This window comes from Medicago sativa, chromosome 1 (genome assembly GCF_051527215.1).
Source record: "Medicago sativa cultivar Bolivia chromosome 1, Bolivia_mono, whole genome shotgun sequence".
NCBI classification, from domain to species: domain Eukaryota; kingdom Viridiplantae; phylum Streptophyta; class Magnoliopsida; order Fabales; family Fabaceae; genus Medicago; species Medicago sativa.
Genome location: NC_140749.1, coordinates 53,940,812 through 53,963,319, shown reverse-complemented (window position 1 = coordinate 53,963,319; position 22,508 = coordinate 53,940,812). Strand labels below are relative to the sequence as shown.

The window sequence follows — 22,508 nt, the reverse complement described above, 5'->3', positions numbered from 1 at the left end:
AGAGATGGAGTTCTAGTAGGTCCACAAATGTCTGAATGTACTAGTTCAAGAGGGGCTTGAGATCTCCATGTTGTTTTTGGAAATGGAAGACGATGCATTTTTCCGTATATGCAGCCTTCACAAACTGCATTATCTGTCTTGATTTCTGGAAGACCAACAACCATGTTCTTCTGTTTTAAGAGCTGCAAACCTTTGTTGTTCAAGTGACCATATCTCAAATGCCAAAGATAAGAATCATCGGTACTTTTACTGCTAAATGCAGCAGGCTGAAATGAATTCATGTTGAGGGGAAAAAGGTTATTAGGAGTCTGCAACACAGTGACAATATGCTCTCCTGATTTTTTGTCAAAAATCTCACATTTATCATCATCAAAAATCAGCTTATAACCCCTTTTCATAATCTGTCTAACACTTAACAGATTTTGTGAAATATTAGGAGAGTAATGGACATCATGAATGAATTGTTTGTTGCCTTGACTAGTATGAACTGCTATAACCCCCTTCCCTTCAATTTTAACATGTTTTCCATCACCAAGTTCAACATGAGAAGAATAATTTTCATTTAGCTCTTCAAATATGGTTTGATTCCCTGTTACATGATTGCTACAGCCACTATCTAAAAACCATATTTCACCAGATTTTTGATCATTAATCATCGTAGAGAATAACTTATTTGCATCATCTTCTGCAGAAAAATTAATTCCCTTTATTCTTTCATCATCTTCTTTCTTCTTATGCCAACAATCTCTACTTGAATGGTTGGGAATTTTGCATCTGGTACATCTAAAGCGACAATCTTTTGATTCATGTCCAGATTTTTTGCAAATAAGGCAATAAGAATTAGAATTACCTCGTATCCTTTCTCCTCCTCTTACTCTGTATCCAGAATGCCTTCCATGACCTCTATTGGAAGAATGTCCACGAAATGAGTGCCCTCTTCCTTCTTGTCGCGAGTTGGAACTCCGAATATTCATCTTTGCTTGAAAAACATTCTCCAATGGCTGATTGTTGTATCTATTCACTCTTTCCTCATGAGCTTCTAAGGAACCCATCAATTCATATTGTGAGAGCTTTGTGAGGTCCTTTGTTTCTTCAATAACAGCAACAACATGTTCAAATTTTTGTGGAAGGCTTCTCAATATTTTCTCAACCACTTTCTTTTCTGGAACTTCTTCTCCACAACTTTTAATTTGATTTCCAATCTCAGTTACTCTAGAGAAGAAATCTTTGACTTTCTCACCTTCTTTCATTGCTAAGTTTTCAAATTGGCCCCATAAAGACTGCAGCTTTATGGAAATCACTTTTGACGAGCCTTGAAACTCCGTCTTCAGAATATCCCACGCATCTTTGGCCTTCTTAACACCAAATATTCTAGGATAAATGGCTTTACTTACACCTTGCTGGATGATTCTCAATGCTGTAGCATTTTTCTTCACATTCTCCTTGTATTCATTCTCTTTCTCTGCAATCGAGGAAGTGTTTCTTCGAATTGGGCGTTCTTCGTATCCGTCTTCAACCACATCCCACAGATCTTGAGAGATAAATATAGTTTCCATTTGAGAATTCCAGTAATCATAGTGTTCACCATTGAAAACTGGAATTTGATTTGTTGTGTAAGAGAAGATTGAATTTGAATTTGACGTTGCCATTCCTTTTTTTTTTTAATAAACCAGGCTGCTCTGGTACCAAAACTGTTGGAGAAAGAGGAAGAAAAGGAACAGAAAACGTGACAATTATGAATTGGCAGTAATAATTCTTTTCATTCCAATGCATTGACAATACATAGAACCTCTAGTTATATTGATGCATAGAAAGTTCTAGTAAATAAGTGAATGCATCTAGGAATATTAAATGACATTCTCTGGAACTTACAGATACATGAATGTATTTCTAGGAACTTAGGAATATGGAAAATTACAAATTATCATTTAACAGCAATGAGGGAGGGTGAATCCGTTAATAAATACTTTGCAAGAACAATGGCTATTGAAAATCGTATGACTGCTCATGGGGAATGAATGGAATAAATCTTGGTGGTTGAGAAGATTTTGAGATCATTAGAAAGCAAGTTCAATTGTGTGGTGTGTTCCATTGAAGAATCAAATGATGTGACTACTTTCTCCGTTGATGAATTGCAAAGCAACTTGCTTGTGCAGGAACATTACATGAACTCTCATAATCAAGAAACTGATAGTGAACAAGCTTTGAAATTCTCAAATGCAGGAAGAGGATATGGATGTGGAAGAAGGCGCTCAGGATGAAGGGGGCGTGAGAAAGGAAGAGTCAATAAAGAACTTGTAGAATGCTATAAGTATCACAAGATGGGATACTTTCAGAATGAATGTCCTCTTTGAGAGGAGAATACAAATTATGCAAAATTTGAGGAAGGAGAAATGCTTCACATGGCTCAAAATAGCTTGAACACCAATGCTAAAGATGAGATATGGTTTTTTGACCCTGAATGTTGCAATCATATGGTATGAATAAAAGACTGATTATTTTATTTTGATGATAGTTTTAGAGAATCAATGAAGTTAATTATGGGATGATTCTAAGATGCTAGTTATGGGAAAAGGTAACTGGAAGCTTTGCATAGGTGGTATGATTCAAGTCATAACTAGTGTTTACTACTTACCTAGTCTTAGAAATAACTTCTTAGTATTGGTGAACTTCAACATAAGGAAATGATCATGTCAATTTAGATGAGCTCCAATAGAATGTTTTTCATATTTGCACCTGTGGTTATTCCAGTATGCTTAAAGATAGCAAAGCAAGAATATAATAGATTATGGTAGTGCAGATATGGTCATCTTAGTTGGAAATGATTGAAGATTTTGATAAAGAAAGAAATGGTGAAAGGTTTGGCAATATTGAGAGAATTTGAAGAAAATTGCGAAGATTGCTTGTTGGGAGAAGCAACACAGAGAAGTTATTCAAAAAAGGTCAAAATGGATAGCTACTGAAAGATGATAATTAATTCATTTAGATGTATGTGGCCCTATCAAACCAATTTCAAATGCAGGAAGCAGATACTTCATTATTTTCGTTGATGATTGGACCAGGAAAACTTAGATATACATCTTGAAAGATAAGTCAAATGCTTTTGAGGCATTTAAAAACTTTAAAAGTCTTGTTGAAAAGGTGTATGGATATGTTATCAAGTGTCTTAAAACAGATATGGAGAGAATACAATTCATCAACATTCAATGAATTTCGTAGTTCTAATGGAATCAAGAGACAACTCACCACAACTTACACACCACAACAAAATGTTCTGTATGAAATAAATAATAGAACTCCGATGAATATGGTAAGGAGTATGCTTTCAGCTAGAGATGTACCAAAGAGATTTTGCCCTAAAGCAATTGTATGATCTACTTATGTTCTAAACTGAAGTCCTACTTTACCTATAAAGGACATAACTCCTAAAAAGGCTTGGAGTAGTTTGAAACCCTCAGTGAAACATTTTAGAGTCTTTGGATGCAAAGTATATGGTCATGCGTCAGATGCTGAAAGAAGAAAACTGGATAACAAGAGCTCAAGGTATGTTCTTCTAGGTTTAAGTGAGGAGTCCAAAGCTTACAAACTCTATGATACCAAAAGCACGAAAACAGTGATAAGAAGAGATGTCATCTTAGAAGAAACTAAGGTTAGTAAGGGATGGAACTGGAGTGCTCTAGTCAAGAACTAGACAAATGAGGTTTCCGTTGATGTATATCAATTAGATGTCAAGACTGTTTTTCATCATAATCATAGCAATAGACAATTTCTTTAGGAAAAATGAGGTACTTTCTTAGAAAAGTTAAGCAGAATGATCAGTGGCGGATCTTGACTAAAAATGTGGGGGGAGCCAAATAATTGTAACTTATATATACAAGTTGTTTCATAAAATAAACAGAAATTGGTACGTGTTGCAGTGGTTCTCAAGGCATAAAACCACCTCAAGATCAGTGGTTCGAGTCCTGCCAAGTAATTTTTTGTGAATAACAAAAAAAATGCATTGTAAATATGGAAGAAAAAGGAGACAAATGGAATCGAACCCATGATCTCTCAACCAATTCTCCTTCAGTTTCCACTGCGACACTAGTGAAATACCATATAATTTGTGACTAATATAGTATATATACAAAACCTGGGGGGAGCCATGGCTCCCATGGGCTCTTGAGAAGATCCGCCACTGAGAATGATCAAGGTATTTTTATCATTCGAAGCAAATATGCTGGTGAAATACTAACAAGATTTGTCATGGAAAACTGTAATATGGTGTATAGTCTCATAGTCACTCGAAGCAAGATGAAGAAGGAAGAAACTGGGAAAACTATGTATTCAACTAAGTACAAAAAGACAGTATGTTGAATGCTTGATGTATCTACTTGCTACTAGACCTGATCTAACCTATTATGTATGTCTTGTGGCTAGATATATGGAAAGACCTACAAAAATGCACTCGGCAGCAACTAAGAGAATCTGGAGATATCTTAAAGGAACAATGAACTTTGGGATTATGTATAAGAGCGATTATTTTATCAGCTTAACAGGATGGTCAAACTTTGATTATGTTGGAGATACATATGATAGAAAGAGTATATCAAGTTATGTGTTTATGATAGGCAATGGAGCAATATCATGGTCATTTAAGAAGCAATCGATTGTGACTTTGTCCACTACGAAAGTTGAGTTTCTGGCAGCAGCTTCTTGCTCCTGTTAAGCAATTTGGTTGTGATGAATTTTGAAGTGTCTGAAGGAAGCTCAAGAGAATTTCACAGTTGCGTATTAAGAATCGAGTTATGCATAGCAGATGCAAACACATTGATGTGAGGTACCATTTCCTTAGGGATCTGTCTAAAGAAGGAGTAATTGAGCTGGAGCACGATATCTCTATTGATCAAGTTGCAGATATTATGATAAAGCCATTGAAACTCGAGACTTTCTACAAGATTAGAGCAAAACCAAGGGTCATTGATGGTTTGAACTTTGATCGATAGTAATGTTGTTGTAAACTGGTGTCTTTATAAAGTTCGGTTTAAGGGAGGGTTTGTTAGGAGTTACTTAGTATATTTCAAGGTGTTTAGAGTTGATTGCATTGCTTTAGTTAGTTTTAGACATTGTTTTCATAAGATAACTTGCAACACAAGTTATCCAACCTTTTACATTCTTTGTTGATGGTTTACATAAATAAACTTCTCTTGTACTTTGATTAGATGAATGAAACCAATATTTCACCTTACATGTCCGTATAACTATTTCTTAAAAAAAAAAAATGTCCGTATAACTATTAAACTCAATTTTCTTTGGTTCTAAATAACTTAACGAAAAAATTCATACACACAACAAATTAAGAAGCGGCGAATGTTTTTGACGACCAAAGAAGTGAAAACTATAGATTTCATTTACGTCAAAAATATATAAATGCTTCTTCTATTACTAGATAGGCATTGAACTTGTAACCAAAAAAAAAAAAAGATAGGCATTGAACTCAATCTATATTGTTCTTTTTTTTTTTAATAAATAATAAACATCTTTTCTTTAGTGTATGAAGTCATTGGGTAACACATAGGCTTACACGTATTTACTAGTCATGCAAGCATGGTATAGCTAGTTCTGCCAAGTATCAAGCCTAGCTCAATAAAAGTCTCCGCTTATAAAGACAGACATCTTTACGATATGTTTGAAACAACTTTTCAGAAAAGAAAAGAAGAAAACTTTAAACTTCCATTTCAATAGAATAAATTTATTTCAAAAGAAATATCTTTAAATTGTTTTGCACTCACTATAAATTAAAACGCCATTTTGTATCTCTCATTTCTATTCTAGCAAAAGAAAAGGGTGATGGAGGAAGTAGGTGGAAGTGTTGACCAAGTGAAGGGAGGTGCAGAAGAAAAGAGAAGGATGAAGATGAAGGTGATGGTGGCAATAGATGAGAGTGATGGAAGCTTGTATGCTCTTAAGTGGGCCCTTGATAACCTCTTCAACGTTATGGCTACTGATACTATGGATGGAACAACATCTGAAAATGAGGAGGGAATGGTGTTTCTTGTTCATGTTGAGCCAAATTTCCACACTTATGCATACCCTATACCTATGGGACCAGCTGGTATTGGTTAGTATATCACTATATACTTTACCAACTTTCTTTGCTTACTTCCTTTTATCTATTAAAAACTAGAACAATGGAATTTCGAGACTAAATAAAATAAATTTCATGACTCTCTTGATTTTTTTTTCCATGTCTAATTCTCTCATAATTATTAAAAATGATGTAACTTTGTAAGGTTGGCTTTTAATATTGTCCATTTTTCTTGGAGAATTGCTCTTCTTCCATATGATTTTGCTCATTTCCGCTGAGAAATACACGTGCCCGATACATCTGTGTAAGTTAAGTCACGCTCGGCTATTTTGACGGGAATGAGAAAAATAGATGGGAGAAGAGTCAATTCCTTTTTCTTGTGTGATACTTTGTCCTTTCAACAGCTTTTTATCCATCAACACCTGAAGTTGCAGATTCTTTGAAGAAAGCCCAGCAAGAAAAATCTGCAGCTATTGCCTCACGGGCTTTGCAAATGTGCAAGGACAAGCAGGTGCGGTAACTATGATATTTTTTGTATTTGTAGTGCTTCGCTATATTTGAAAATTGTTTTACTCTTTTTCAAAATTGTTCATTCCTTTATCTGATGGGTAGTTAATGCTGCTGAAAAATGTCGAGCAAGAGTTAACTCCCAATACAAATGAATGGGAAATTTTACAAGTGATAAGAGTAATTTTCAGATTATTTTCATGATATACAGAAAATAGGGGGCCAAAAAGTAATCATCTTCCTTTCACTTTCCTTCCTCAAAAGAAAATCTTCCTTTCACTTTCCTCTATACTAAAATAAATACAAAATACCCTTCATTTAATTTATCCTATTCATTAATGTCATTATTTTGAAAATATTCATCAATTAATTAACTCCAGATAATTGAAATTCGAAACAGACATTATTCTCTCGTCAGGATAGTAGTAAAATCAATGGTAAAAACAATTTCAATTTCGATGTGAAATTAATATTTTTTTAAATTTTACTTCCAAATTATATTGTCTACGAGAACAATTTTAACAAAGAATCTCATGATTTTTTTTTTTAGGGAACCAATCTCATGATTTGGAATAGATTTAGAATTTTGTTTTCTCCTTTCATTTTTGTATCATGAATCACACTTTTTTTTTATGGACTTATGGTAAACCTAGTCGTGCATATATACTATGACCTTGGCTAAAGAGTATCTGAATTGCTTAAAAATCAAATCTGTTAGTAACTATTTTTTTTTTATTGGTAATTAAAAAATAAATAAAAATCTTACGTTACGTTCTTATATAGGTTGAGCAATTATATAGGTTGAGCAATTTTTAAACCTTGTAAAGCGAAACTCATTTCCTTGACGGAAGTTCCGTAAAAAAAAAAAAAAAACTAAAATATTTTCTTTGACGGAAGTGTATAAAATCTATGGGTTTTTTTTTTTTATCATGTGTAAATTTTCACGTTGCAGATGTTAAGATCTTTTTTTTTTTTTTTGAGGAACAAATCTTAAGATCTTTAAAAGAGTAACTTTGACCAATTGTATATTTTATATTAAATATGTAGTATTTTAATAAATAATTGTTGTTTTTCAATAAAAAAGTTATTAATTTAGTTGCTTTATCATGTGTAATATTGCATATGTTAGACGACTTTGTCAAAAAATTGCACATGTTGTTAGACAAATCCTAAATTTATTTAATATTTATGTATTAAATTTACTTTCATCTAGTGATGATGTTTTTCCTTCAAAAAAAAAAAAAATCTAGTGATGATGTTTTAAAAATTCGGTAGATGCTACATAAATTATGGCTTTTAAATTTGGTCGCTCTAAATTGAATTTCTTAAGCCAAATCCAATGAAAGTATGCATCAATGAAAGCAGGTAAAAGCAGAAAGTGTGATTCTTAATGGAGATGCAAGAGAAATGATTAGTCAGGCTACAGAGAAAATGCAAGTTGATCTCTTAATCATGGGTAGTCGTGGCCTTGGCAAACTCAAAAGGTAAGTGTTTTCTATGAATTAGTATTCATAATGAAATTGAAGTAATAAGCTTGCAAATAATTTTGATTTCATTTATGCATGGTTGATGGTTCTAATATTTTTTACATTTGGTGGCAGAGCATTCCTTGGAAGTGTAAGTGACTATTGTGCACATCATGCAAAAGCACCTATTCTCATTGTGAAGCCACCAGAGGAGCACCATAAAAAGCATTGATCATAGTTTTATCATGTTTAAGCATATTTTCTATGGGATGGATAAGTCTGGAATAATCTTGGATTTGTTAAGTTTGATTATAGTTTTATTATTTCTAATTGAATAATCTTGGGTTTGTTGCATTTTTAAACTCCTTTTCTTTAAGGATCCGTTTGGTTCGAGTGTTTTGGAGGGGAGGAGAGGGGAGGGGAGGAGAGATTTTTAATTTGAAGTGTTTGAAGTGTTTTGGAGGGGAGGGGAAATTTTTTCAATTTTTCAACAATGACAAAAACACCCTTTCTGAAAATTGAATCCAAAATCAAATGCATTTATTAAATCAATATATGTTAAAAAGAATACAAGCTTTGCTCAAAAAAAAAAAAAAGAATACAAGTATAGTGGGTCACTTAGCCTATTAATCTCAACCATTGAAAAAATTCAACTTACATCCAATGGATAACATTACTTTTGCAACAAAAAAATAATAATAATTCAAATCTTGCACCGGCAGGAGACCCATGAAGGTCATGCACCGTAGCCTTTGCCGTGGGGCCATAATTTCTATTTCACCAAGTATAAAACACAAACAAATTGTATTGATAAGTTGTTTGTGAGTCAGATTCCTAAACCAATCCCAAAACCAACTTCCCAGACCATGTGAAGAAGACCATAAGGAATTGCAGAGAGCTCAACATTGGTGTTGGTTGTATATCTATAGTACAAAAGATACCAAGAAGCCAGCAACTAAAGAAAAAAGGCTTGATACGAGGAAAAAAAATGGACATCTTGGGACAAGGCATTTTGATTTTAGGTTTGGTAATGACCTAAAATATTTTTTATAGTGATACCTCTTAAAAAAGGAAAATGCTAACAACATATAAGACATATATAAAAAAAATAAGTTTTGTTTGAGTTCAAGGTTTGAACTTAGGTTAGATTTGTCAATAAAAAAACTAGGTTGGGATGACATGACACGAGGTGTTCATCTTAACTATTTGTGGCCTTTTTAAGAAACAAATTTAAAGCTTAAAACCTTATGTTGGACTGATTGACTCTTGGACCGTTCCAATAATTGAATGCAACGTCAACGATTATTTTGTCAAAAATCTCCTAAATTTATTCTAGATAGAAAAATTGGTAAAAATAAGATAATATATAGTTAATGATATTTAACAAAAGGTAAATAAAAAAAGGGAAATGTTAACTTGTGCCCTTAAGACACAAGTTTAGAAGTCAAATGTAGAAACTTATTTTTGAAGATTGTGCATTCAATGTCTTGGAAAGTTAAAAACTTATTTTTTCAATGCAACACACATGTTTTAATTCTTTTCTTAATCCTTGGCACAAGTTAACATGACCCATAAAAAAATTATTTTTTCCCGTTCCATATTAAGCTTATGTTTGCTTCCACGTTTGGAGTAGTTAGAATTGATTCTAGAGGTGCAAAATATTTTAACATGTTTAGTTGCTCTTAAGTAGAATTGATTCTAACTTGATCTTATGGATTTTTTGCGTTTGAGAGAGAAGGTAATGTATGCTTTCAAAAAATAATTTATCACTCGTGGGATTGGAGACCAAGGCTTTTATTGTGGGATAGGTAATCCTTAAAACTACTTATAACAAAGGGTGAAACATAAGTTCCATGAATGTTATTTTTAAGAGGATTGATTTTGTCATCAAAAAAAGGTTAATCACGCAGCTTGTTGTTCGTTTAACATTTATTTATGTTTAATTTTCTATATATAAAAAAAAACTTGGAAGAAAAAAATTGTGCACTCAAATGATTTATGGAGGTTCAATGGTACCAATATTATTGTATAATAACACATGTGATTTTTTAGGGGAAATAACATAAGTCGTTGCTGTGTGAATATAAATATAGAGGCATGGATGCGATTTCACTAGTCAATTAAGATTAAGATGATAACCTAATTGCTGATGTTAAAATAACACAACAGATGAGACGGTGAACATTGATTCGTGGAATGATTGTGACTCTAATCGTAGCACCCAGGAAAACATTGACCATTTTGGGAGGTTGGGTTTAAGCAATTAATTAACCAAGTTTCTTGTGAAAGAAGATACTGCTTGCACCTTTACAAAGACTTCGACCCCACTCATTCTTCACATCATTAATTAATTACGAATGATGTAACCTCTGAATTAATCCTAAAGACAAGGTCTATTTCTTGCTGGGAATAATCTTAAACGGTATTCATTTGACAATTTTCTTCTGGATTTTTCGAATTTGCATGTCCTGGTCTTACTATTATTAGTCAAGTCTTGCATCTTTAAGAACGGATTTGTTTAATCAGAGAAGTTTTGAATTTGAATTAAATCTTAAAATAATGCATCAATTAATTTTTCATGAAGGAGGGTTTTGTTAGTCGGTGTGATCCTATCCAATTCAACACGAGGGTTTAGCATATGAAATTGGAGTTAAGATTCTCTCTATTTGTTTAAAATAAACGGAAAAATGTAGATAAATACAAAAAAGTAAATAGTAGGTTCTCATTATTAATTATTTTTTTCTTTGAACTTTACTGTATTTTTATCTCTTCAAATGAAAGAAATAGAGATAATACTAAATGGAGATAATCCTTGCCAATAAAATTGCATACCCTTTTGTAAAAAGACTAATTCACCCGGCTTATAACATTCATGCCATCAATCCTTTAAATACTAATTCCTTTAATAACTATGATAAAATTATGATAAAAAATTAATTTTCAGTTTTGAATTACGTTTTGCCGAATTTTTTTTTTAAACAAATGTTTACGACAAGGTTTTCTTTGACATTTTGCCGAAACCATTTGCACTTTAAGAAGTTTAAAGAAGAAACTTTGTCTTGTGAATGATGTACTCAATGCATTGAAACTTTAAAAGTAATTTTTTTTCCATAAAACTTATGAATTATTTCTATTCTTGAATCATTAACAATTTCTTTAGGACAATCGTTAGAAGGCTTTTTTTTAAAACAGATGTTTAGGACAAGGTTTTCTTTGAAATTGTTAATAAACTGTTTAAATTGACTACAAATATTTATTTTTTGCAAAACAGATTAAATTTTGTATAAACAAAAGCAAGTTGTAAAAATTGACTGTAATAAAGAGCGGTCGTAGTCATGACTCATAAGATAGGTATTAAGTTTTGATATTGAGAAATGATATTTGAACATCCATTTTGTGACAATTTTTGTGACAACTTTCTCTCTCATACTCACATTATTTTTTACTTTATCTCTCCAGTGCTTTGGTTTTCGTGCAAATATCAACTTTTTCTTTCTAAATTGTGGTTGTACCAAAAGTTGTCAACCAAATGGTTGTTCAAATAACACTCCTCTTTGATATTTTGTGTCACTAAGATATTTTTAGTTTACGATAGATATTTTGTAGGAGTATAAAATATCCAATCACTGCACCTGGTCCACAAAGACTTTAACTGCAACTAGAAGTTAAGATATGTTTGAAACAACTTTCAGAAAAGAAAACAAGAAAACTTTAAACTTCCATTTCAATAGAATAAATTTATTTCAAAAAAAAAAAAAATCTTTGTTTTGCACTCACTATAAAATGCCATTTGCATCTCTCATTTCTATTCTAGCAAAAGAAAAGGGTGATGGAGGAAATAGGTGGAAGTGTTGATCAAGTGAGGGGAGGTGCAGAAGAAAAGAGAAGGATGAAGATGAAGGTGATGGTGGCAATAGATGAGAGTGATGGAAGCTTGTATGCTCTTAAGTGGGCCCTTGATAACCTCTTCAACGTTATGGCTACTGTTACTATGGATGGAACAACATCTGAAAATGAGGAGGGAATGGTGTTTCTTGTTCATGTTGAGCCAAATTTCCACACTTATGCATACCCTATACCTATGGGACCAGCTGGTATTGGTTAGTATATCACTATATACTTTACCAACTTTCTTTGCTTACTTCCTTTTTTTTACATGTCTAATTCTCTCATAATTTTTAAAAATGATGTAACTTTGTAAGGTTTAGCTTTTAATATTGTCTATTTTTCTTGGAGAATTGCTCTTTTTCCAAATTGCTCTTCTTCCATCTGATTTTCTCATTTCTGCTGAGAAATACACATGCCTGAGTTAACTCATACCGAGAATACACTTGTGTAAGTTAATTCACGCTCGGCTATTTTGACGGGAATGAGCAAAAATAGATGGGAGAAGAGTCATTTCCTTTTTCTTGTGTGATACTTTGTCCTTTCAACAGCTGTTTATCCATCAACACCTGAAGTTGGGGATTCTTTGAAGAAAGCCCAGCAAGAAAAATCTGCAGCTATTGCCTCACGGGCTTTGCAAATGTGCAAGGATAAGCAGGTGCGGTAACTATGATATTTTTTTTTTTTTTGTATTTTTAGTGATTCGCAATATTTGAAAATTGTTCTTCTCCCTTTTAAAATTGTTCATTCCCTAATATAAGTGACAATTAACTACGTTCGTCACTGAAAAATGTCGAGCGACAGTTACTGCCGTTGATATAAAGGAATGGGAAATTTTACAAGTGATAAGAGTAATTTTCAGATTATTTTCATGATAAACAGAAAATAGGGGGCCAAAAAGCAATCATCTTCCTTTCACTTTCCTTCCTTCAAAAAATAATCTTCCTTTCACTTTCCTCTATACTAAAAATAAAAACAAAATACCCTTCATTTTTTTTGGTTACAAAAATACCCTTCATTTAATTTATCCTATTAATTAATGTCATTATTCTGAAAATATTCATCAATTAATTAACTCTAGATAATTGAAATTCGAAACAAACATTATTCTCTCGTCAGGATAGTAAAATCAACGGTAAAAACAATTTCAATTTCGATGTGAAATCAATATTTTTTTGAATTTTACTTCCAAATTATATTGTCTACGAGAACAATTTTAACAAAGAATCTCATGATTTTTTTAAACCTTGTAAAGCGAGACTCATTTCCTTGACGGAAGTTCCGTAAAAAAAAAAAAAAAAACTAAAATAATTTCTTTGACGGAAGTGTATTAAATCTATGGGTTTTTTTTATTATGTGTAAATTTTCAAAAGAGTAAATTTTATTATGTGTAAATTTTTTTTTTTTTGAGAAACAAATGTTAAGATCTTTAAAAGAGTAACTTTGACCAATTGTATATTTTATATTAACTATTAAATATGCAGTATTTTAATAAATAATTGTTGTTTTTCAATAAAAAATTATTAATTTTAGTTGCTTTATCATGTGTAATATTGCATATGTTAGACGGCTTTGTCAAAAAATTGCACATGTTGTTAGACAAATCCTAAATTTATTTAATATTTACGTATTAAATTTACTTTCATCTAGTGATGATGTTTTAAAAATTCGGTAGAAGCTACATAAATTATGGCTTTTAAATTTGGTCGCTCTAAATTGAATTTCTTAAGCCAAATCCAATGAAAGTATGCATCAATGAAAGCAGGTAAAAGCAGAAAGTGTGATTCTTAATGGAGATGCAAGAGAAATGATTAGTCAGGCTACAGAGAAAATGCAAGTTGATCTCTTAATCATGGGTAGTCGTGGCCTTGGCAAACTCAAAAGGTAAGTGTTTTCTATGAATTAGTATTCATAATGAAATTGAAGTAATAAGCTTGCAAATAATTTTGATTTCATTTATGCATGGTTGATGGTTCTAATATTTTTTACATTTGGTGGCAGAGCCTTCCTTGGAAGTGTAAGTGACTATTGTGCACATCATGCAAAAGCACCTATTCTCATTGTGAAGCCACCAGAGGAGCACCATAAAAAGCATTGATCATAGTTTTATTATGTTTAAGCATATCTTCTATGGGATGGCTAAGTCTGGAATAATCTTGGATTTGTTAAGTTTGATTATAGTTTTATTATTTCTAATTGAATAATCTTGGGTTTGTTGTATCTTTTAAACATATTATATTTTTTTTCACTTTCTATAACTAATGATGAATGTATCGAAAAAGCCCTAATGGCACTCTTTGTCCTAGCTAGTAAGTGTGTGTTAGTAATCTTTTTTTTCTTTTTTACAAAAGTGTGTTAGTAATTTAAAGTTATATTTTTCCTTGTTAAAAAAATGAAATTATCTGAAGTTTTTTGTATGCTCTTTTTTTTTAAGAAGGTTAAGTGTGTATTTCGCCCAACTTTTTTCTATACTTAAAAGCTCTTGTAAAGTTATAGTTAAAAATAAGAGCTTTATAAAAAAAAAAAAGTTAAAGTTGTTTGTTAATAGTTATTTTTTTTTAACTTCAAAAACGATTTTAAGCTAGATGATTTTTGGTTATTATAATTTTCTATTTTCATGTAAATTATTTTATTTGAATAAGACATTATAAAATAGTTTGATTAGTATGTAATGCATGAATAAGTAAATAATAATACATTTAATATATAGTATATTATCATATAAATATTGGTGAAGATACCTTTAAAAAATATTGGTGAAGATATTTTATAGGGTTAAATAAGTTTTTTCGTCTATAAATCAACCGTTTTACAATTGTTTCGGGTAAAATTTAACCCTATATAGATGACAAAACTTATTTAACGATATAAGTTGTTTGATAGAATATAGCAAATTCGACCTCAAACAATTGTAAAACGGTTTTTAGCATCACCCTTATTAATAATAAATTTTCTTTTAATTTAAAAAATTAAAAAAAAAAGATTAATAAACATAATTTAAAAATATGTAAATTCAACAACCTAAACTACGAACAGTTGTTTTTGTAAATAGTGTTAGATAATAGAGTAATGAGTTATGCTATTAGGCCTATTAGTTTATAGTCCATTAGGTTATATATATATATATATATATATATATATATATATATATATATATATTCTCTAGTAACATTTTGTAATATTATGCTATTATTATCATATTAGAACTCTAGCCGTCTCTTTGTTATTCGTTGTTGAAAATCTATATTGTTAACTTGGTATCCAGAGCATGGTTTGATCCATCTTGAACCATTTTTCACTTCCGTTGTCGTATTTCCAAAAGTTTGGGAACATGTTTAATTTGGCTTTTCTTGATTTGTTTGTTAAAAAAAAAATTGAGTTCATGGTTTTTTTTGTTCGGTTGATGATATTTGAATGTGGTATCTAAACCATTTAACTCTAGGTGTTGGGTTTCCTTGTGGTTTGATTGGTTGTTTATTTGCCTTGAAACAAATTAATAGAAATATATAGGTTTATTTTCAAGCAACGTGATGTATACGAGGCTTTTGTTCAAAATTGGTGTGATTGGTGCCTTGTTTACAATTGCTCAAAATTGTATGATCTTATTGGTTTGTATTGGTTAGTCAACATTGACCTTATTGGTTAATTTTGGTTTCTTTCGATACTCTGATTAACTACTGTGGCAGTTTGGTTATTTTGTTCGTTTGGTTTTAGTTGATTCTCTCTTTGTTTGGCATGGTGATTTCTTCTTTGATTGTCTTTCTCTCTTTGGTTTCTCCCTCTTTGTTTGATTGAACTTCTCCCCGTTGATTCTTTGATTGATTGCACTTCTCCCTATTGATTTTTATTGATTGCACTTCTTTCTATTGATTTTTCTAATTATTGATTGCATTTCTCCCTTTTGACTCTTCTGATTGATTGCACTTCTCCCTTTTGATTCTTCTGATTGATTATTGATTGCATTTCTCATTTTTTATTCTTCTGGTTGATTGCACTTCTCCATTTTGATTCTTCTGATTGATTTGACGTCTCCCCCTCTTGATTCTTTTGATTGATTGCACTTCTCTCCCTTTTGATTCTTCTGATTGATTTTACTTCTCCCCCTTTCAGTTCTTCTGATTGATTGCATTTCTCCTCCCTTTTGATTCTTCTTATTGATTTCACTTCTCCCCATTTTGATTCTTTAGATTGCACTTCTTCCTCCCCTTTTTTATTCCTCTGGTCGATTGCGTTTCTCCCCCCTTTTGATTCTTCTGTTTGGTTGTTTATCTCTCTATTGGTTCTCCCTACCGATTCTTGTTAGGTTTAGTCTGAATTGGTTCTTCTGCTTAAATGGTTTCTCTCAGTTCCTGATCGATGGTTCATGTTGCTCCCACTACGTTGATATCTCACTTCGGTTACTGCTCTTCATTAGTTATGCTATCATCTGATTGATGTAGTAAATCCGCAAGTGCACGATTTACCGATGTAGTAATAAAAGATATCGTTCTGATAGGGAGTTATGAATTCAATTAAATTTCAATAAGGATTAGAGAAGAGTTCAAGTTGAAAGGTTTTGTATTTTGTTTTAAAAGAAAATATAATAATAAAAAGCGCCTTGGGATTATTGGTTCATCATGGTGACAAATCCTTCACAAACCAAACCCTAAACCTAGAACTTTATGTTGGACCTATTTTCTAAAGACAAGTTTCATTTTAACCTATCACATCTCCTTTCGGTTTCAGTGAGTGTGTTTCTCTAGCAACCACGCCTATTCTCATGGTTGATTACTATTGAAATCCTTGAAGCACGAAACTTTATTGTCTCAAGGGTTGCTAGACTATTATCATGTTTCGCAATCCTTGTTTAATTTCACTTGTTCCAATATCAAAACTTCATCTTTCGATACTTTGCTTGATATTTGTGATTATAAATTAACAAGTACTAACCATACACTGTCGCTTTATGAATTTGATACTTGTTAATTCATTATAAAAACGGTGAAATAGATTAGAAAATAGATTTACATAAAATTAGGGTTCAAGGCTTGGTTTGATATAGATTAGGCGATTAGACTCATCCAACAATCCCAAGAGGAGGAGGAGGAGGAGGAGGACGAAGAAGAAGAAGAAGAAGAAGAAGAAGAAGAAGAAGAAGAAGAAGAAGAAGAAGAAGAAGAAGAAGAAGAAGAAGAAGAAGACATAACAATAAAATAAAGGTGAACTTTTATTCAAAGAAACAATTGTCACTTATTATTTCCAAGAATAAAAGATGGTTGAATATGTTTGCTAGCTACTCTATTTATAGTCTACAACAACTTAAGCCCCAAGAAATACATCAATAGAATGTTCCACAAGAAACCATGGGCTTTAGGTCAGAAATAAACTAAATAGGCAGCTTGTCGAAGAAGCAAAAGCAGCAAAAGGCATATCTGGTGTGGTGTCTTATTTTTGCACCAAATCTTCATATTTTCAACCCGAATCATCTCCAAATCTCCTTTTTTTTTGCTCAAAGACCCAATCTTTCAAATATTTGTTCCTTAAATTAAATAACTTGCACTTGAAGTAAAATAGTTCTAAAAAGGAAATAAAAACATATAAAATCTAAATAAAATAGACTCAAATAATATATTAAAAACACTAATTATTGACTCATCACTGATTTGGTTTATTTTCGGGGTAAATTTGTAAGAAACTTAAAGCTTAGTAAGTTTTAGCTTGAGGGGTAGTGTTAGAAGTTTCTATTATTTAGTATGTTTTTTGTATTTTGTTAGACAAACTCACAATGCTTCTTGTGGATGCATTTGACGGTAGGTGTCGGATAATGGAGTAAAGGGCTATTTTATTGGGCATGTTAATTTAGATTCTATTAGGTTATATATATATATATATATATATATATATATATACACACACACACACACACACGTGAGAATAGTAGGAATAAACCTTAACCCTTTAGATCTAAATGTATGGTTGAGATTAAAGTCATATTTTAACAAGTCACGTGTATCTTCTTCTCTTTTCCTCTTGACTCATCGACATACCTCCTTTGTGATCTCGACCCAGCGTCCACTTATGCAAGTTTCAGCCTTCATCTCTCAGGTTGTTCATCGTCGCCGGAAAACCACCGGGTCGTCGACATTCGCAAATTTCGTCATCCGAAATTCATAGATTTTATTTACCAAAGAATGTTTTGGGATGTTGTTCTTGCAATGATATGATATTTCAAATGTAATTTGATTTGTTTAATTTGGAAATAATTTCGGTGGCTTACCCAAATATGCATGATTTAAGGAATTTCCACTTTGAAAAGCATGGCTCACAACAACAGATGTGTTTTATGATCTGTAATTGGTAATACACATTGTAGATTTAAGGGATATGACATAAATAGTTAAATTAGATGTGTTTATTTGTTGTGTTCTTTCATTTTCCATGTTTGTGATTTAATTTAGATTTTCCCCCTTTGTATAATTATGGAAATTAGGGATAGATGGGTGTATGAATTGGGCGAGGGGGTTGAGGGAGGATGCAATTGATTGGGGGTTGGGTTGACGACTGAAGAACTGGTGGTGGAAGGTGAGGGGAAGAAGAATCGCACAATTGAAGTAGAAATGGAGAAGAATAGTTGGAACGTGTGAAGAAAGAAGGAGAGAATTGGCACATGATATAATCCCAACCTCTCTGGATGCAATTCATTCCTACCATTCTCATATAGAAAAGGCATTCTCACTTGATATGCCTATATATATATATATAGGGCATATCAAGTGCGAATGATATGTTTATGTGAGAATGATAAGAATGCTTATCAGCCTTTGGATTAAAAATTGATGGTTTGGATTAAAACTTGCTTTTTTGTTACCCACGTGCAGTTCCTCTTCTCTGTCTGACTGTCTGTGTTGTGTTTGACTATTTTCTCTTCCCTCCGCACTTTCAAAAAATTGCAAAACTCCATTATCGAATGCTACACAAGACCCAACTCTGAAACTTTTATGTGAAACAATATTGAAAGAAGGAAGGTTTGTGTTTAATTTTAGGTTAGGATGGTTGTTTTGGTGGAGATTTCATTAATAATTTTATTTAAACTAAAACAAAATTAAAACCAAAATTTTCTCATCTTTAAGCATAGTATTTGACATAGATACACATATCAGATGTAATTAAAGATTGTACATGAAAATCATTAAAAAAAATTACATTTTTGAAAAAGAGAGAACTTGGGGAGAGAAATCGAAAGAGGGATAAAGAGATTGAATCTTGTGAGAGGAGAAAAAGAGGCTGGACAACTTGGTGGGCGGTGGTTACCGGTGGTCAAGATGAGTTTAACGGTGGACAACCGAGCTGTGTTGGTTTGTTCGGCTTCTTGTACTGTTCCCTATTGAAAACCTATATGGCTAACGCAAAGGTCGATGGTGATTGAACAATTAAGAAAATGATGGATTATCCAACAATATGGGGGGGGAGGGGGAGGGGGGGGGGGGGTGGCGGCTTTTGATGGTGATGGTGATGCCGATTATACAACCAATATATATAAAAAAAAGGAATAAATTTATCAAATAAAAGATAAACCGAATTATAAAGTGGTGAAGATACATAGCACCAGTTGGTTTTTATTTGAGTGAAAACTATTATTTGAGTGAAAACTATTGTCCTTCAATAAAACTATTATTTGATAAACATGATTATTGGTGAAGATAAACATGATTATCTTAGGGAAAACTATTGTCCTTTGAGTGAAAACTATATAAATTATATTTATGTGGATTAGTTCCACACCTCGTCAGTTGTTCACCTTTGGTGTGTCAGTGCTCTAGCGGAATGGACTATGTTGGTTTTTCACCTCGACTTGTCTCTTGTGCCACGGACCTTAAAGGTTTCTCATTTTGGTTTGTGATCTTCCTCATTGTTGGTATCTTAGGCTCTCATCTTGTGGGCCTCTTTTTTTACATATACCACAATCTAGGACTGAGCAGAATTGTTTGACCCGCCCGCAACCCGAGGAAACCGTGAACCATATGAGTGTTACGGGCGGTTTTGAATGGGTCACGGGTACAAATTCAAGAAAAAACGGTTTGTGATGAGTCTGTGCGGGCGGAGCCGGTTTGAAAAAAATCTATCAAACGGTGCCCGTACCCGCCCGTATACATATTTTAATCTGTTTCAAACCTGACGTGACTGCACAATGCAGCAGTACAGCACACTTATCTCCTTTTTATTGATAAGTGTTTCTCAAAAGTCTATTAGAGTCTGCTAAAGTGACTTTTTAGTAAAGTGACTTGACTACTTGTCTTTAATAATATTATTTTATTGGCTAAATTTTCCCAAAGAAAAACAAAACGTAACATTAAAAAACACTACTCCATGGAGACCAAAAGATAGAGAAGGATTTTTAGGAACACGGTGCACCTAACTCTAGCTGCTCTTATTTTAAGTCTTAAAAATGTCTCTTCTATATGTTACACCTCCTTCCTAGTTCCTTCCTTTGCGTGTCTTGTTAGCTCCTTCCTGGTGTAGTTATTATTTCATTTCTCTTTGCATGCCTTGCTAGTTCCTTCTTGTTGTTCACAGTTAGCATATCACAACGGGTCTTTCTCTTTATCTCACACTCGCCCTCCATGGCAATTTTCTTTCTACTACCCTTTACCTTAGTGTGTACTGTGTGTTGCAGAGTTTTTATTGATCTAACCCGTTTCAATCCAACCGACAAACCCGCCAACCGCACAACCCATAACCCGTGCTATCCGAAGTGCTTATTGGGCGGAAATGGGTCTCATATTCATCTGTTTCGGTTTTCGGCGTATTGAGGTTTCGGGCCCGAACCCGCCCGAAACCGTCCGATGCTCAGCCCTACCACAATCTATGAGACTTCTTTCAGGGAGGAGCCCTTTAGAACTTATTAATGGAAGGCTTTCGCCCATACATGAACAGTTATGAAGGGAGCAAAAAGGAAGAAGATCTAGAGATTTATGAAGAGGGGAAGATTGAAAAACATAGAGAAAGGAAATGATTAGAGAAATATATGGTATAAGTATGGAAAAAGCCTCTATCTATAGATACAAATTTTCCACTTGATTGTAATGTTGTCAAGACTTCAAAAGGGCGACGAAATTGTAATGCCCCGGATTTTCGTCCAAGACATTACTTCAAAATATTTACTTTTGAAAAAAGCTTTTAAAAAATATATTTGTTTACTTTAATTCTTAATGGAATAAATATCAACTCTATATTACATTTCAAAAATATCTAAATTAAAAATACAAATAAATAAAAACTAGTCTTCTTTTTCATTGAAAAACCCAATTTTTTCCGTAAGCGTTTCATCACACATCAAGCTTCATATTCCATCTTTGGTACCTACAACATTATATTAATGTAAGGGTCAATTTCCTTATCCAATTTGGTTCATACTCAAAACACAAGAAACAATGCTCTAAAATAGATAGTATAAAATCTTCTCGATCAAAAAGAAATAAAATTACACTCAAGCCATGTTTTAAGAAAAGAACTCAAATACAATTATGCATGAGATGCATGCTCTTAAGTACTACATGATCTGGATATAAACAAGCCACATAGGTTAAACAAGCCACAAAGGCTAAAACGAGCCACAAAGGGTAACGAGCCACAAAGGCTATGCATATGCCATGCCATGATGATTAATTTTCAAAAATATATATTCTAGCCACTTAGGCAAATGCAAAATAGAACCCAACCACTAAGGCAACAACACAACTAAATCATAAACAAATTACATCTTTTTATTCTCAAAGATCATAAAGCAAATAAAACATAATAAAAATCGATACCACCTTCTCGTATATAAATTTCATAAATAAATCCAAACTTTAATAAGTATAGTTATCTTTTAATTATTATTATTATTATTTTTTTTATCTTCTTTCAAACGACAAGAATTTCTACCACTATTTCGTAACAAGGTCCTAGCACTTAGTAAGAACGTATGGAAAAAAGCCCTTACCTGATGCGCTTTCTTCCTAGCCGATATTCTAGAACCCACGATAAACCCACAAAAGAAGGGACAAAAGATCAATATTTTATAAGACAAGGTGTTAGGAATTGATTGATAGGTTTAGAAAATATTTTAAGTGAGCAAAGGATGAAGAGAGCGTGTGACTCTGTAAGGTCAACACTCTAATGAATTATTCATTTTTTACGAACTCATGGATTTTGCTGAGAAAGGTTTAGACAAGGCTCTCTTTCTATAGCGTGACTAGTGAGGCAAGATTATTATTGGTAATGAATGACAATGACTCGCAATGAAATATTTGACCAAAAAGATAGGAAAGAACTTATGAAAAATGATCACAAATTAAAGTCTTGTCTCAAGGAAAGAGAGAGAGCTTGTGTGAGGATTGAATAACATACATAGGTCTGCTAATGAAGTTACAAAAATTTAGTACTCCCTCCGTCTCACAATATTAGTCGTTTAAGGTTTGTACACGATTATTAAGGAAATGATTAATTGTGTTGATTTCAATGGTAAAATTAGTAGCATTTACTAAAATATCCTTATTAATTGTAGTTAGTGGAGTAGTTAAGTTGGATGAAATTCAATAAATAAGGGTATAATAGTGGAA

At 32.5% G+C, this 22,508-nt stretch overlaps 2 protein-coding genes across 4 annotated transcripts; both read left to right on the top strand.

Annotated features, from left to right (window-relative positions):
* The first annotated feature begins 5,814 nt into the window (after positions 1-5,814).
* LOC146955393 (uncharacterized) lies at positions 5,815-8,394 on the top strand. Of its 3 annotated transcripts, none has more exons than XM_085721378.1 (4): positions 5,815-6,100; positions 6,502-6,578; positions 7,940-8,058; positions 8,176-8,394. In XM_085721378.1, the coding sequence occupies exons 1-4, from the start codon at positions 5,830-5,832 to the stop codon at positions 8,270-8,272; spliced, it is 564 nt and encodes a 187-aa protein (XP_085577504.1). In that variant the 5' UTR covers positions 5,815-5,829; the 3' UTR covers positions 8,273-8,394. The 3 variants fall into 3 exon arrangements, with proteins under 3 accessions (XP_085577504.1, XP_085577502.1, XP_085577499.1); XM_085721376.1 differs by having other exon boundaries at positions 6,496-6,578; XM_085721373.1 differs by having other exon boundaries at positions 6,472-6,578.
* A 3,458-nt stretch (positions 8,395-11,852) lies between these two features.
* On the top strand, positions 11,853-14,230 carry LOC146955392 (universal stress protein PHOS34-like). The gene is made up of 4 exons (XM_085721369.1): positions 11,853-12,140; positions 12,477-12,583; positions 13,691-13,809; positions 13,927-14,230. Exons 1-4 carry the CDS (start codon positions 11,870-11,872, stop codon positions 14,021-14,023), a joined length of 594 nt encoding a protein of 197 aa, XP_085577495.1. The 5' UTR covers positions 11,853-11,869; the 3' UTR covers positions 14,024-14,230.
* Positions 14,231-22,508: the final 8,278 nt, after the last annotated feature.

Bases quoted from the DNA above. Each gene is read 5' to 3' on its own strand.
- LOC146955393 (XM_085721373.1), top strand. From the start codon at position 5,830: ATGGAGGAAGTAGGTGGAAGTGTTGACCAAGTGAAGGGAGGTGCAGAA. The intron at 6,101-6,471 runs GTTAGTATATCA...TCCTTTCAACAG, and splicing joins TATGGGACCAGCTGGTATTG to CTTTTTATCCATCAACACCT. The intron at 8,059-8,175 runs GTAAGTGTTTTC...ATTTGGTGGCAG, and splicing joins GGCCTTGGCAAACTCAAAAG to AGCATTCCTTGGAAGTGTAA.
- LOC146955392 (XM_085721369.1), top strand. From the start codon at position 11,870: ATGGAGGAAATAGGTGGAAGTGTTGATCAAGTGAGGGGAGGTGCAGAA. The intron at 12,141-12,476 runs GTTAGTATATCA...TCCTTTCAACAG, and splicing joins TATGGGACCAGCTGGTATTG to CTGTTTATCCATCAACACCT. The intron at 13,810-13,926 runs GTAAGTGTTTTC...ATTTGGTGGCAG, and splicing joins GGCCTTGGCAAACTCAAAAG to AGCCTTCCTTGGAAGTGTAA.